General features: G+C 51.5%; 1 protein-coding gene across 1 annotated transcript in view; it reads right to left on the bottom strand.

Moving 5' to 3' along the window:
- Positions 1-1,852: 1,852 nt before the first annotated feature.
- PGPEP1L (pyroglutamyl-peptidase I like) overlaps positions 1,853-15,456 on the bottom strand; it is a 59,791-nt gene continuing 46,187 nt past the window's right edge. The window contains exons 3-5 of the mRNA XM_032175306.2: positions 6,029-6,151; positions 4,165-4,391; positions 1,853-3,319 (exon numbers count right to left, since the gene is read on the bottom strand). Coding sequence (XP_032031197.1) covers positions 3,139-3,319; positions 4,165-4,373 — 390 coding nt within the window. The 5' untranslated portion in view covers positions 4,374-4,391; positions 6,029-6,151 and the 3' untranslated portion in view covers positions 1,853-3,138. The remainder of the gene's footprint in view (positions 3,320-4,164; positions 4,392-6,028; positions 6,152-15,456) is intronic.

The following is a 15,456-nucleotide window of genomic DNA, read 5'->3' as shown; positions in this document are numbered from 1 at the left end:
AGGCTGAGGCGGGTGGATCACATGAGGTCAGGAGTTCAAGACCAGCCTGGCTAACATGGTGAAACCCCACCTCTACTAGAAATACAAAAAATGAGTGGGACATGGTGGCGGGTGCCTGTAATCCCAGCTACTTGGGAGGCTGAGGCAGGAGAATCACTTGAACTCGGGAGGCAGAGGCTGCAGTGAGCGAAGATCGTGCCACTGTACTGCAGCCTAGGTGACAGAGTAGGACTCCGTCTCAAAAAGAGAGGGTACTCTCAAGCTTGGCATTGCTTCAGGGTTACTGCTTAGTGTTGTCACCGAGTGCCTGGCACTCAGGTGATCTTCATTAGGTGACTGATGACCAGGAGGTCTCAATTCTGAGGCTGGAAAGCCCAACGGGGCTCTCCTTCTTTCCTGGTCAGGTTGATGCTGCACTTCCAGGTTGCCACAGTGCAGTCTGCACTTGGCCTGCCCAGCCAGAAGCAGCAGCAATATCTAAGGATGAAGGTGCTGGGTATTTAGAAGCGCTAGAACCTTTCCCCTCCATGCCATTTCTTAGGACTGCAAGCCCTCAAGAGCTATTTCTGCATTTACCCCCTCAAGTCCAGGTATGAGTCCATACTCACTCAGATATGTGACGTTTGTAGTGTTCAAATGTTACTAAAAGACCTTCACATCCATTCTCTCACCAGATGTTCACAATCACCCTGCAAAGGAAGGATTTTAATTACTCTTACAGATGAGCAAACATACAGGGATGCTCAAGACCCCCCCCCCCTCCCACCTCCCCGCCAGCTACCAACCCAGGACTCAGCCTTTTCTGCTGTGGTTCTCAAACTGGCTTCGGCACCGCCAGAACTAAGCAGACTCTATGCATACTGACAAGGGATGCTGGGCAAAGTACACAGCCCAGGATGTGAATGAGACTTCTGGGGTTCTCCCTGGAGAACTTCAGAGGCCACAGTGGGGGAAACGATGGGGAAGTTCATGAAGAGGGAGCTCTGGGCCTCCCAACTGGATAATATCTAAACATTTAAAAAATGTTATGGCACGCCGCCAAGCAGTCTGAAGTATAACACTAGAGCCCAGTCCTGGGGGCCCCGTGCTCGCCAGTGTCCTGGGACAGAATTGTCCGTAGCACAGGCAGATCTCCACATTACCAACCATGCAGCCAGACCTGTGCACACCACCCAGCACCACCTCCCCCATCCCCCAACATGCGGGCTTTGATCTGTTTTCTAGCAAATGATCCAGATGTACTTGCAAAGGGAGTCCTCTAAAGGCTACTCCAAATGCAAAAAGTGTGCTGGCGGCCTTGACTGGTTCCTTTGGTTTTGTGTGTGTGTGTGTGTGTGTGTGTGTGTGTGTGTGTTTTGAGACGGAGTTTTGCTCTTATTGACCAGGCTGGAGTGCAATAGTGCAATCTCAGCTCACTGCAACCCCCACCTCCTGGATTCAAGCGATTCCCCTGCCTCGGCCTCCTGAGTAGCTGGGATTATAGGCACCCACCACCATACCTGGCTGATGTTTTTGTAATTTTAGTAGAGACTGGGTTTCACACGTTGGTCAGGCTGGTCTCGAACTCCTGGCCTCAAGTGATCCATCCACCTCAGCCTCCCAAAGTGCTGGGATTATAGGTGTGAGCCACCGCGCCTGGCCTGGTTCCTTTGTTAGGAAGCTGCAAATGCTTTTCTTAGTATAGTGAATGAATCCGAACACTAAGTGATGAATTTTTTAAATGTAGTCACGTGAAAAATGGTAGTTGTAAGCACACCAATGTAACAAGAACTTTCCCAGAGCTTACCTATCTTCACTCACTTCCTCCAAAAAAAAAAAAAAAAAAAAAGCAATGTTACCAATGGGACTCCCAAAGGAAATCTTCCCCTAGAAAACACTGAACAGGTAGAATCTTGCTGGGAGAAGCTTGGCACGAGACCTGGTGCTGTGTCATAAAAGCAAAACCAAACATGAAACAGAAAGGAGATTGTGTTTCTAAAAAGGGATGACGCCACGGAGAGCAGCTCAGCCCAGCTATTAACATGTGCTTTGAAACCACACACTACCCGTGTGGCTATAAAACGGCGCAGCTCCTGTGCAAAACAAAATGGCCGTTCCTTAAAAAACGTAAACACAGAATTAGCACTGAATCCAGGAATTCACCTCTGGATATTTACCTGAAAGCAAGGACTCGGATACGTACTTGCATACCAGTGTTTGTAGCAGCATGATTTGCAAGAACCAAAAGGGGCAAGTAACATAAGTGTTCATCTACAGATGAACGGATAAACAAAATGTGGTCGATACATACACTGGAATATTATTCAGCCTTCAACAGAATGAAATCCTGTCCCATGCTACAACATGGATGAACCTGGAGGACATGAGGCTGAAATAAACCAGATGCAAAAGGACCAGTGCTGCATGCCTCCCTCATATGAGCTACCTAGAGTCAGATTCATAGGGATGGAGGGTGGAATGGTGGGCACCAAGGGCTGGGAGGAAGAAGGAATAGGGAGTTAACAGGTACAGAGTTTCAGTTTGGGATAAGGAGAAAGTTCTGGAGATGGATGGTCGTGACGGCTGTACAAGTAAATGTACTGTATACTACTGAACTGTGCGCTCGAAAATTATTAAGATGAGTAAGTAGTAAAAGAGGGCAAACACAGAGACACAGAAATCATACGGTAGAGCCTCAGTGGCTTCGAGGCTACCCAGGACCCGGACACACAAGCTCAAAGGCCAGGAATGGGGCCCCTGGAGCAGTGGCTGTCTCTGTGCTTCTGTAAGCCTCTCCAAAACAGGTCTATGGTCACCACAGTTCGGGCAGGATTACACAGACCCACTGTGTAGATTTTTGGAAGAAAACCGACGACTCGGATTTCATTTTATTGTCACGAAAACCCTAACTGAAGCTAGTTCATCCCCTGTGAAATGTCCACCTTTCAGAGTGTTCTTTCTCCCGACAATAAAATAACCCTTTGCGATTTTGTTGGGCTAATTCAGTTTTCCACCGTCTTTGTCTTACAAGCAATTTCTGAAAAAGTTTCTCAATGCACGGCTGAATGCTACACATAGGATTGAAACATTTAATTTTCTCTAAAGGAGCAATCCCCAGGTCAGTTCCCTCTGGCTGGAAGGGCCATGGTTGAGTTTTCTTCAAACGGGGCTTTGTGCTTGGGCTTTCCCACGCTCTTCCAGCATTTCCTGGATGATGACTTGCAAGACTCTTCCCAGCAGGCTGGCCGGGAGCCCGGGCGATAGTGCAGGGACATGAATGAGTGCCGCGCAGCCCTTTCCATGATACAGAGAGAGGTAATAGGTATAATCACAGACGTATCTGCAACCACAGGAAATGCCACATTAATTCTCGGACCAGCCTCTAACCTCAGTGAAACATAAGCGGAAGCGGCAATACAACACCCACAAAGCCTGAGGAGGGAGGACTGCCACCTGAGGGAGACTTGAGTTGTGTTGTTTCACCTCAGAAAGAACATGGTGCCAGGATAAGCTGGGGAGAGCTGGCTCTTGGCCTCATGGTCTCATGACCAGCAAGTGGCTGAGGCAGAAAGGGGTCAGATATTCCACAAACCAGTCCACAGCACCGGCATCCCAGTGAAGCCCTCTCATTCATGCCTTCGTTGAGTCACTTACTCATTCATTCGTTGGGGAAAGGGGAAACCACCTACTGGGGATCAGAGTTTGGAGAAACAAAGGTAAATCAACCTTTATCTGGGGCTACATCAACATAGTTAACTCACAACTTCAGTCACCCCAGAAATCAAAATCAGAAACATTCACGAATGTTAGTGGCTCTTGAAGTCGGCCTTCCCATCTCTTCTCCTAGATCAACACACCAAAGCCCATGTTTCCACAGGGAGACCTCAGGCAAGGTGTGAGCAACTGTGCTGGCCTAGCACACAGCAAAGAGGGGCAATCGGGGGGGGGGCTGGCCTGCACACAGCAAAGAGGGGCAATCGGGGGGGGGGCTGGCCTGCACACAGCAAAGAGGGGCAATCGGGGGGGGCTGGCCTGCACACAGCAAAGAGGGGCAATCGGGGGGGAGGCGCCGCATGGCCAAGTGGCCGGCTGGACGGTACAGGATGGCTTCTTGGAGGTCGGGGGGACACTGCGGCTATTGCTTCTCTCCTACCTGCTCAGAGTCCTGACACCCACAGAGCATACCTGCCTGCATCTCGGGAAAAGATCACCTCGACACCCTCCACAGCTACGCGCTTGCAGACTGCCTTCATGCAGACCCCTGACTCCAGCACGTCTGGGCCGCCAGGTAGGCACACGCCGCCCTCCGGCCGGAAGCCCCGGATGTCGGCGTCCCGGTAGCCTTGGTTCTTGCCAGACTGTTCCAGAATGATCGCCTTGGCGGCGGTGTCCATGCCCACATGCACGACGAGCTGTGTGAACAGGCAACAGCAGAGAGAACCCAGGAAAACGAGGCCCACCCTGCTCACCCGATGCGCAGAAGGGCCGCTCCTTCTGAGAGCCCAGCTCCGTGCAAAACATCTCAAACCCCAAATCCACCGGGAAACCCCAGAATCCCCCACCAGTGTCTCCTAATTAATACGGCTGGAAAGAAAAACAGCTGGATTCTTCTAGCTGAATAAAAACTCACGCTGCATTTACATTTAAATACTTTTTACTTCAAATTATTCTTACAGGGTAATGTACTCTCCTTTCGTGGGGGGAGGGTTGGAGGGAGGAGAGGCAAGCTGCTAAGTGGTGAGGCTCCCACTGCAGAGGCTTCGTGTTTTGGTGGAATCCTGCATCTTTTTATTTTCTATTTTATTTATGTATTTTTTGTGTGTGTGAGACAGAGTCTGGCTGTATCACCCAGGCTGGAGTGCAATGGCACCATCTCAGCTCACTGCAAGCTCCGCCTCCCGGGTTCAAGTGATTCTCCTGCCTCAGCCTCCGGAGTAGCGGGGAATCCAGGTGCACCACACCCAGCTAATTTTTGCATTTTCAGTAGAGACGGGGTTTCACCATGATGACCAGGCTGGTCTCAAACTCCTGACCTCAAGTGATCCGCCTGCCTCAGCTTCCCAAAGTGCTGGGATTACAGGTGTGAGCCACCGCGCCCACCTCCTGCATCTTTTTTTAAATGAAACTTTAATAAAGGAAGTTAGTAGCCATCCAATGAAATCTTCTTAGAATTTATTCAAGCTGATTATTTTTCCTTTTTGAAAAATAGCTGCCCATGTATGTTATCAAAACATCTAGGGCATTGTCTGAATGGTTTGATAGTGTATGCTTTATTAACCTCATCATCTGGTCCTTGTTTGGGGAACTTTTTTTTGAGGGGGTGGAGTTATATCTGTTTTTTATACAGTAATTATGTCCAGATAAAATGGGCTGGGTGCCATGAAGATGGGCCTCCCCTAGGTTGGCCACCCTCCCAATCGTTCCCTAGGCACGGAGGTCCTTGCCTCATGTCCACCTTCAAACCTACCTGCCCCTCATGGGTATGGGTGGGGCCCAACCCAGGGGCCTCTCCCTTAGGTGGAAACTATTTTTGAGTCCCGGCTGGGAATAATACTTCCATTTCTTTTCCTCCTCCTTTCTCTCCAGATTTTCTATTAAGACCAACTCCATATTTTGGCTTAAACTTTTACAAACTGACCCAGAACCTTACACAATCAGCCGCGACCTTGCATGACTGGTGGGGCCCGGGGACGGGGTGCCTCTCAACCATCACCCCTAGAGCCAGGGCCCGGGGATGGGCTGCCCCTCAACCATCACCCCTAGAACCAGGGCCCGGGGACGGGTGCCCCTCAATCATCACCCCTAGAACAAGGGCCCGGGGACAGGGTGCCCATCACCCCTAGAACCAGAGCCCGGGGACGGGGTGCCCAACCATCACCCCTAGAACCAGGGCCCGGGGACAGGGTGCCCAACCATCACCCCTAGAACCAGGGCCTGGGGACGGGGTGCCCCTCAACCATCACCCCTAGAACCAGGGCCCGGGGGTTCACAGGCTTCAGCTCCACCACATCCCCAGTCCCACGCCCCACTGCCTCCGGCCATCATTTACTTGCGGCTGATGATCTTCCCAGATTCCGGTGACCCTCCGCTTAGCCTCCCTGTAATCTACATGCAGCTCCAGAGTCCGCAGCTGCACCACTGTGTCATTCCCCAGGCCCAGCTCGGACAGCTCCTGCGGAAAGCGGCAGGTGGACTTGCCTCAGTTGATGGGGGGAGGGGCACCAAGAGTCCCTGAAAACCCAATCCTTGGGGTCTACTTCCAGGGGTCTTCCGTGGCCTGGACTTTGCCCTCAAGGAGCTCACAAAGGGGCAAGGGGCCAAGAAGAGAGCCACAGTTCCCACCGAGAGGCAAATGCACACAGCAGCACCTGTCCAGGAGGGGGCGCAAGAGAGGCACGTCTGACAGCCGTGTTTGCCAAGGGGATGCAGGTGAGGTCTGTGGACAGGCGGGAGTGAGCCAGATGGAGACGCTGGGGAAGAGCATGCCAGGCGGAGGAAACTGCAAGGGCAGAAGAGACCATCAGAACCTGAGGCCTGGCTGGGCGCGGTGGCTCACGCCTGTAATCCCAGCACTTTGGGAGGCCAAGGCAGGCGGATCACGAGGTCAAGAGATCGAGACCATCCTGGCCAATATGGTGAAACCCCGTCTCTACCAAAAATACAAAAATTAGCTGGGCTTAGTGGCGGCGCCTAGTAATCCCAGCTACTCAGGAGGCTGAGGAAGGAGAATCGCTTGAACCCAGGAGACAGAGGTTGCAGTGAGCCGAGATCGTGCCACTGCACTCCAGCCTGGCAACAGAGCAAGACTCCATCTAAAACAAACAAACAAACAAACAAAAACAAAAAAACCTGAGGCTTTTGGGGAACTTGGCGTGACCTGGTACTCCTGGCAAGGCTGAAGGCTTCTTCCGTGTGTCTTGCATGTCTCAGGACAGGACACCCCTGGACTCTAACAGCATTCCCACGGGTTTTGACAAGGAGCCCACCACCTCCACCATGCTATGCCAGGGAGCACTGCACACCAGGGAAGGCTGGGAACAGAAGCCGGAGCAGTCTGTGGAAGCCACTGAGTGCTTAGCTCGGCGTGAACTTTCTTCTTAGGGCAATTGGGAGCCGTGGAAAAGTAGTGAGGGAGCCAATGAGCCAGAGCTGCCTCCTGAGGGGACGGGAGGAGGCAGAGCTGGGCAGAGACATCATGCGGGTGATTGGGGTCCTGCCAAGTTTGAAGTGCCCGCGGAGGCTGGCCCCTGGGCTGTTTGTGTCTAGAGCTCACAGACAGGTTCTGGGAAGACACTGCCGTGCCTGGGCAGCCAAACCTAGAGGTTTGGGTGAGATGCAGACAGAGACAGAGATTCAGATAGAGGGAGGAACAGGGAGGAGGTGAAGGGCTGTGGAGCCCCAGAGTCAGGCAGCACCCTCCTGCCTCAACAGCCAGCTGTTTGCAAGGAAGAAAACAAGCAGCGCGAGAGCTTAGAGCTGTGCATTTCACTGTCAGTAAGTCACGTCAGGAGCATCACACCATCTCCAAAAGGCCCGGCCCTTTCCCGGCACCAGGAGCTATGCTTATCATCAAGATAGTTTTCAATCAGCACCTCTGTTCTTCCCGACTACTTTCCTGGCATTTCAGGGCACTCGGGAGAATACTTTCTCTGACAGATGATGGCCAAACCAGGTTTTCTGGCCTGTCCCAAGATCCCAGATAGGAGGTTCCAGGCCCCCGTCTAGGCCTCAGAGGAGTCAGGTCTACCCAGATGCTGCAGAGGCGACAACATGCCCAGATGAGGCTCCACCTGATCTGCCTCGTCCAGGAGTGGGGTGGCCAATTTCTGGCATCTCGGGTCTGTACTTGATCAGCTCAGCCTCCCTGCCGGGCTCTGCTCCACCCTCCAGACACCTGCTCAGTTCCCTTCCCAGCTCAAGCTTTATTCTCTTCCAAAAGTCAATGCCAAGACCAGCATCCCCACTGAGCCCTGAGTGGGAGATCACTGGCCTGACTGTGATGGTGGGAGGCAGGAAGGAGGGCCGGGTAGGCAGGCACAGGGCAATGGGCTGTGGGGCCCAGGAGGAAGGGGCTGCAATTCCAAGGGGACCTCCCCAGGCCCAGACAGACCAAAAGGGCTCCAGGCAACCCTGCATTCTAGGTCTTGTGCCACCATCCATCTTGGCCTCCTGTCCTGAGGGTACCTGTGAGGCTGGGCACGGAGGGGGCACAGTTCAAGGAGTGGGGGCAGGAAGCCATCATGCTGGGGTCCCCTTCAGCTCTGCCAGAGGGTGAGGAGGCCTTGACCTGGCCTCAGGGCTGCTTCTCAGAACCCGGCCTTCTGTTTAGAACTCATTTCTTCTACTTGGGGGCAGGCTCACAGGGTCTTTGGCGTGGCTCTGAGCAAGAGGTGCAGTGGAACCTGGGAAGCAAAGGGAGCTGCCTGGGAATCTGCATTCAGGGCTGTACCCCAAGGAACTAGTTATCAGTAGAATCGTCAATTATGCTCCATAAGCCCACAAAAAAAGGCAGCACCCGCAGGACGGCGACATCCTCCCTGAGGACTGCAACTCCCTCTCCCTCCACACACCAACTCAGCTCCGCTTATCCTTGGACACAGAGGAAAGCCTGGTGCGGGGTGGCCACCGTGTGTGAGCCCCACCCAGCCCCATAGCTTGCTCTTTCCTCCCTACCCTGAGCCAGCTGAGAGGGGAGAGGAGAGAGGGATCCTGGGGGCAGCTGGTAGAAGAGCCGTTCTCCAACCCTTTTGGGTCCAAGGACCGGTTTTATGGAAGACAATTTTTCCATGGACCAGGAGGGGGTGGAGATGGTTTCAGGATGATTCAGGTGAGTTACATTCATTGTGCACTTTATTTCTATTAGTATTACATTGTAATATATCATGAAATAATTGTGCAATTCACTGTAATGAAGAATCAGTGGCAGCCCTGAGCTTGATTTCCTGCAACTAGATGGTCCCATCTGGGGGTGATGGGAGACAGTGACAGATCATCAGACATTAGATTCTCATAACAAGTGCACAACCCAGATCCCTCGCATGTGCAGTTCACAATAGGGCTCATGCTCCTATAAGACTCTGACGCCGCCGCTGATCTGATAGGAGACGGGACTCAGACAGTAATGGGAAAGATGGGGAGTGGCTGTAAATACAGATGACACTTCGCTCACTCGCCTGCCGCTCACCTCCTGCTGTGCAGCCTCGTTCCTAAACAGGCCACAGACAGGTCCTGATCTGTGGCCTGGAGATTGGGGACCCCTGTTGTGGAAGATCGTCCAGCTGCTTAATGGGTACGGGGACTGGGTTTGGGGAGTCCCTGTGTGTTAGCGTCCCAGGGCTGCTGTCACAATGCACCACAAACTGGGTGACTTAGGATGACAAAAATGTGTCATCCCACACTTCTGAAAGTTAGATGAGTCTAAAGTCAGTGTTGGCAGGGACAGGCTCCCTCCGAAACCTGTACAAGGGTTTTTCTCTGCCTCTTCCAGCTTCTGGTGGCCCTGACATGCCTTGGCTGGTGGCAGCATCACCCCCATCTTCACATGGCCTTCTCCCTGTCTCTTCATATTGTCTTTCCTTCGTGTCCAAATTCCCCTTTTATAAGGACACCAGTCCTAGTGGATGAGGGTCTACCTCATGCCCTCATTTTAACTTGGTTACCTCTGTAAAGACCCCATGTCCAATTAAGGTCACAGGCACTGGGGGTCTGGACTGCCACATCTTTCAGGAAGACAAAATTCAACCCGACACCCTCAAGGGCTGTGCTTTCCAGAAGGCTGATGGCAGTGCTCTTGCCAAAGTAGAAACTGCCAGGAAGACACAGCCTAGATCTCCTTGGCACTTGCAGAGCCAGGGTTGGGTGGAGGGCATTTGCCATGAGTCGTGTATTTTACTTATCTGAGAGATGATGCCCAGGAGACTCAAAGGTCCTGCCTCTGCAAATCCTGGGTTCAAGCTCCCCATCTGGTGCTCAAGCACCTGTGGCTACAGGCTGGTATCAGAATCCCCACGTTGGATTCCAGGGGAGTTCCTGGGCTGAAGCTGCCCTCCACAACTGAAGACGTGAATGTTTCCGCTCAGAAGAGAAGACGCAATTAAGGTGAAATAAATATGAACGGCACACAGAGCCTCCCATCAGCTCGGGTCACTTTTTGCCACTAAATAAGTCGAGAAACATTTACAGCTCTTTGGGTATCAGAATTGCAGAGAAAGGACTATGGACCAGCATACACTTGAACTTGCTTGTATATTGCCTTGGAATTACTCTCCACTTTCTCCCCCTAACTAGAATGTCATACTCTTCCTCCTTCCCTCTGCAGTTGTCCTGATGAAGGGAGAGGCTGAAGCTGGGTGGATCCACCCTTTTGCCAGAGATGAGGACTGGCTGTCACCATGGGCTTTACTAAGGTACAGCCAGCCTCCCTGGAGGAGGTCATCACTGCTGCCCATGCGGTGGGACTGGAAGTCCTGAGCCCTGTTGGATTTCCCTGGAGCCCTTCCAGCACAGGGAGGCCAACTGTAGCCAGCAGACATCCCCCATGGAGGACAGAGGGCACCCTCCACAGCCACCAGAGGAACAAGTTTGAGGACAGGAGAACAACCGTACCTCCCCTGACTGCAGAGCTGGCTGAGGCTCTGCCATGCTGCTTGGATAGTCCTGGGAAGTCTGCCACCATCCTGATGTCACCAGAATGAGCAGTCGCATCTTGGTCTCCTGGAGTGCTTATGGGCTGAACTGTGTTCCTCCAAAATTTGTATGTTGACGCCTTAACTCCCAGTGGAATGGTATTAGGAGAGGGGTCCTTTGGGAGATGATCAGGTTTAGATTAGTTTGAGTGTGGGGCTCCCTGGATGGGATTAGTGTCCTTATAAGAAGAGGGAGAGACACCAGAGACTTTCTCTCCACCGTGTGAGAGACAGCAAAGAGATGGCCATTCACAAACCCGGCATGGAGTCAGCCAGCATCTCCCGCCCAGCCCTCTAGCCTCCGCAACTGTGAGGAGTCTGTTTTGTCAGCCATTCCATCGATGATACTTTTTATACCAGCCCAAGCTGACTAAGATAGGGGGCTTCCAGTGGGTAAGGAGATGAGGCCTGGTTTCACCCAGCCAGTGCATCACTGTGCTTGAGAGGGCCAGTCTGAAGCGGATTTGGGATACTGAGGAACTTTCCCAATGTGGTATCACGGCAGGAGTCTCCAGGCACTGCCTCATGTTGAAACTCCTGCTCTCAAAATCTCCCCACCATCTCTCTCCCCCCAGCCTCCCCTCTGCTCTCAAAATCTCCCCACCATCTCTCTTTCTCTCTCCCCCCCTTTCTCCCTCTCTCCCCGCTGCTCTCAAAATCTCCCCACCATCTCTCTCTCCCTCTGCTCTCAAAATCTCCCCACCATCTCTCTCTCACACACAAACACACACACCCCTGGTGTCCCAGGCCACCTACCCTTTGTCCCATGGTAGACAAAGGCATGTTACAAAAAACAAGCCAGCGCTGGTAGTAGCTACCAGTCTGAGCCTGGCCTGGGGAGGGTGCCAGGCAGAAGGGGTGCAGGCAGAGCCAGACCCACTACAGTGCTGCAGGGAGAGGCCCAGGCTTTGGGGTCAGAAAGACTGATTTGAAACCTGGCTCTGCCAACCTTTCACTGGGTAAGCTGATCATGTTACTTAACCTGGGTGTACCTCAATGTTCTCATCTAGGAAATGTGGATAATGAACAGTCAGAGGGGTTTTTCGTAAATATAAGATTCACTCAGCACATTGCCAGGCACGTAGTTAGAGCTTTATAGGAGGGACTGGTGCTTATAATGAACCCATGTTAATTTGAAAAAGTCATGCAAGAAGGATTTATTGAAAGTGACATTTATGAAGCGGACGCAGTGGCTCACGCCTGTAATCCCAGCATTTTGGGAGGCCGAGGCAGGTGGATCACATGAGGTCAGGAGTTCGATACCAGCCTGGCCAACATGGTGAAACCCCATCTCTACTAAAAATACAAAAATTAGCTAGCATGGTGATGCACGCCTGTAATCCCAGCTACTCAGGAGGCTGAGGCAGGAGAATCGCTTGAACCCAAGAGGCGTATGTTACAGTGAGCCAAGATCCTGCCATTGCCCTCCAGCCTGGGTGACAGAGCGAGACTCCATCTTGGAAAAAAAAAAAAAAAAAAGAAAAAGAAAGTGACATTTATTAAATCTGATGAGCGTGGGGCCCGTCGGAAGCAGAGAGAACATTCTGCACAAGCAGACTGCAGGCTGCTGGCTGCAGCCACCCGTTCTGCCAGGAAGGGCTGGTTGTTTTAGCAAAGGGCATGTCGGTTCTGTGCAGACCTAGGAGAGCCAGGGGTGTGTGTTTTCTGAACCAGCACACTTTCTCGGCTAGAATTTCAGAGTGTTTTGTGCTAACGCGGAGAGGACAGAGCCGGTGTAACCACTGCCCACAGAGTGAAATCCAGGGCATTGCTGAAGCTGCAGGAACGACCCGGCTCAGCAGGGTGCTGTGTCTGTGCCCAGCCCACAGTCCCTCACAAAGGCCTGAACCTCCCCACCTGCAAAGGTCCTGAGGAAGCAGACAGCCCTGCCTTCTGCCTCTTTCTCTCACTTCTTCTGAATTCCGCATCTCCCGAAATCTAGTTGCCAGGAACACATGGCAATTTAACAAAGGGAACTGAAGGAAGGAAAAAGACACCAGTTGCTCTCTGAATTTGTTCAAATCTATTGAGGCTGTGGCATCAGCTGGTGTTGAAAAACAGTTGCTGTTTTTCCAAGGTCTGAGTCTTCTCTTATCAAACATGAGTTCAGGGCTAGCACGAGGATGCATGAATGCATTCCTTTACTGAGTTGTTCCAGAAAACTCCGACAGCCTGAAATGGAGCTTCAGCTCATGGACACGTGATGGAGGCTCGTGGTCTTGGTGATGTGTTGAACTAGCGGCGGGCAGGGCTGGGCTGCAGAAGCCAAGGGTGAGGACTCAGGATTAGAAAGAAGGAGACCAAGCACCCCTACTTCTCCTCACTGCTGTGGGAGTTTGGGCAACTCGTAATTTTCTGAGCCTCAGTTTCCCTATCTGTGCAACATAGTAATAACAGGACTTTGGCAAAGGTAAGCGATGCCATGCAGGTGAAGGGCTGCATGAGGGGAAGGCTCTGTGACCAGGGCTTGGAGGACTGGTAGGAGTCTCCCAGCAAAATAACTTTTTTTTTTTTTTTTGAGATAGAGTCTCGCTCTATCACCCAGGCTGAAGTACAGTGGCACCATCTCGGCTCACTGCAGCCTCTGCCTCCCGGGGTTCAAGCAATGCTCATGCCTCAGCCTCCTGAGTAGCTGGGATTACAGGTGCCTGCCACCACGCCCAGCTAATTTTTGTATTTCTAGTAGAGATGGGGTTTCACCATGTTGGCTAGGCTAGTCTCGAACTCTTGATCTCAAGTGATCCTCCAGCCTTGGCCTCCCAAAGTGCTGGGATCATAGGCTTGAGCCACCGTGCCCGGCCCCAGCAAAATAACTCTCCACAGAGCAAGAATAGTGAGGCTTGGAAGTATGTGCGAAGACCTTCCTTCTTTTCCTTTTCATCCTTTCTTCCCCTTTCTTTCTCTGCCCTTCCACCTTTCCTTCTTTACTTCCTTCTTTCTTTTCATGTTATCTCCTACCCATCAGTCATGGGACGTGGATGAGGCACCTACTGCTTGCAGTCTCTGTGCTAAGCTCTGGCTGAGGGTTTTGGGGTGTGTGTTGTGGAAGGGAGGTCAGGGTGACAATGGAAGAGGTCGAGAGAATGTGCTCCTCTTCACCTGATGGGTTGGAAGGGACCTGGGATTTGGGGGCCATCCGATGTAGCTGAGACCCAGGCCTGGGCTCCAAAACCATCCAGCCTGGAAGCTCCATGTGAAGACAGAAGCTACGGTACTGCCAGAGCCAGAGGCTTGCCAGGCACAGGAAGCGGAGCTCGAGAGATGAGAGGAGGCCAGGCAGAGCAGGGAGGGGAGAAGGTGCAGGACAGCCGTCAGGGGAGCAGCAGGCAGCCATTACAAACAATGTATAAAGCACTGATTGACATGGGAAAACCCTGGAGAAGGAAAAAGTTTAAAAATCAGGGTCTCAGACTGTTGCCTGCAGCCATGGATGGAAATGGAGCAAGAATGAAATGGTCATCCCTTGAGGGAAGAACTGGGGCTGATTCCTGTTTCTTTCTATACTCTTCGTAAGATTTTTATAATGAATGTGTATGTACTGTTTCTCTGGTTTTAAAAAGAAGGGCTTCAAAGTAGTCCAGTAATCCTACTAGCTGTCTCTGGAGGACCCTTACTGTGTGCAGACACTATGCCAAGCACCTCGCCATGACCCTCTTGATGAAGTACTGATAATGTCCCCATTCTACAGACGAGGAGACTGAGGTCTAGGGAGGGTACGTTTATTTATTATTTATTTTGGAGACAAGGTCTGGCTCTGTTGCCTGGGCCAGAGTGCAAAAGTGTGATCGTAGCTCACTGCAGCCTCAAATTCCTGGGCTCAGGTGATCCTCCCAACTCAGCTTCCCAAGTAGCTGGGACTACAGGTGTGCATCACCATGTCCAGCTAATTCTTTTTTTTTTTTTTTTTTAAGTGATGGGGTCTCGCTTTGTTGCCCAGGCTGGTCTCAAACTAATGGCTTCAAGCAATCCTCCTGCCTTGGCTTCCCAAAGTGCTGGAATTGCAGGCATGAGCCACCACACCTGGCTGAGGGTACATTTAAAAGAACAGAGGAGTTCCAGGAAGCAGCCGCACAGGAGATGCTACCACAACAGTGGGGGTCCACCATTTAGGCCTGATCACTGCCCTCACAAGTGGTTTGGGAAATCCTAGAATGCCAGTTAAAGATCACTCTCTTCCTTCACAATGCCAAGTTCCATCCTCCAGATGTGATGCTTGCCCCAGCCCACTCCCAGTATCCTTTAGGTCATTCTTCCAAACTGCTGGGTTGGTCTTCCAGGAAGGAAAAACAGCAATGCCATAATTCCCAGTCCTCCATCTGGAGTGGTTGTCTCCAAATATTTTTGATCACTTGCCCCTATTAATAAAAAAATTCTAGTGTGCATAAGTGTGCATGCATGCATGCACATTGCCATTAGCTCATGTCTTGATGTGTCAAGGCACAATGCACACTTCAAGTGAGCTTCTTGTTAATAAACGGATGTAAATCTATATTTTAAGTGGTTTTCTTAGTTCCTTCCTTTTTGGCCAACTTCTCAGCTTGTCATTGTTTTCCTATTGAAATGGGCTGACAAAGAGCTCCTATGAGTGGTAGGAGAAGTGCCACTCAGCTGTTTCCTCATGGTTTGCCCAGATTTGTATTATTTTCTTCTGTTTTTTTTTTATATCATTTTTGTGAGGAACGCTTGGTCATAATTTGAGGATTCGTTTAATTAAAACAGGATAATATAACCCTAAAACCCATTAACTGGGCTGAAACACTTTGTAATAAATTAGAAATGAATCAAAGAGGGA

The sequence above is a fragment of the Hylobates moloch genome, unplaced genomic scaffold, assembly GCF_009828535.3.
Source record: "Hylobates moloch isolate HMO894 unplaced genomic scaffold, HMol_V3 SCAFFOLD_14, whole genome shotgun sequence".
Taxonomy (NCBI): domain Eukaryota; kingdom Metazoa; phylum Chordata; class Mammalia; order Primates; family Hylobatidae; genus Hylobates; species Hylobates moloch.
This window is presented reverse-complemented; position numbering and strand designations above follow the sequence as displayed.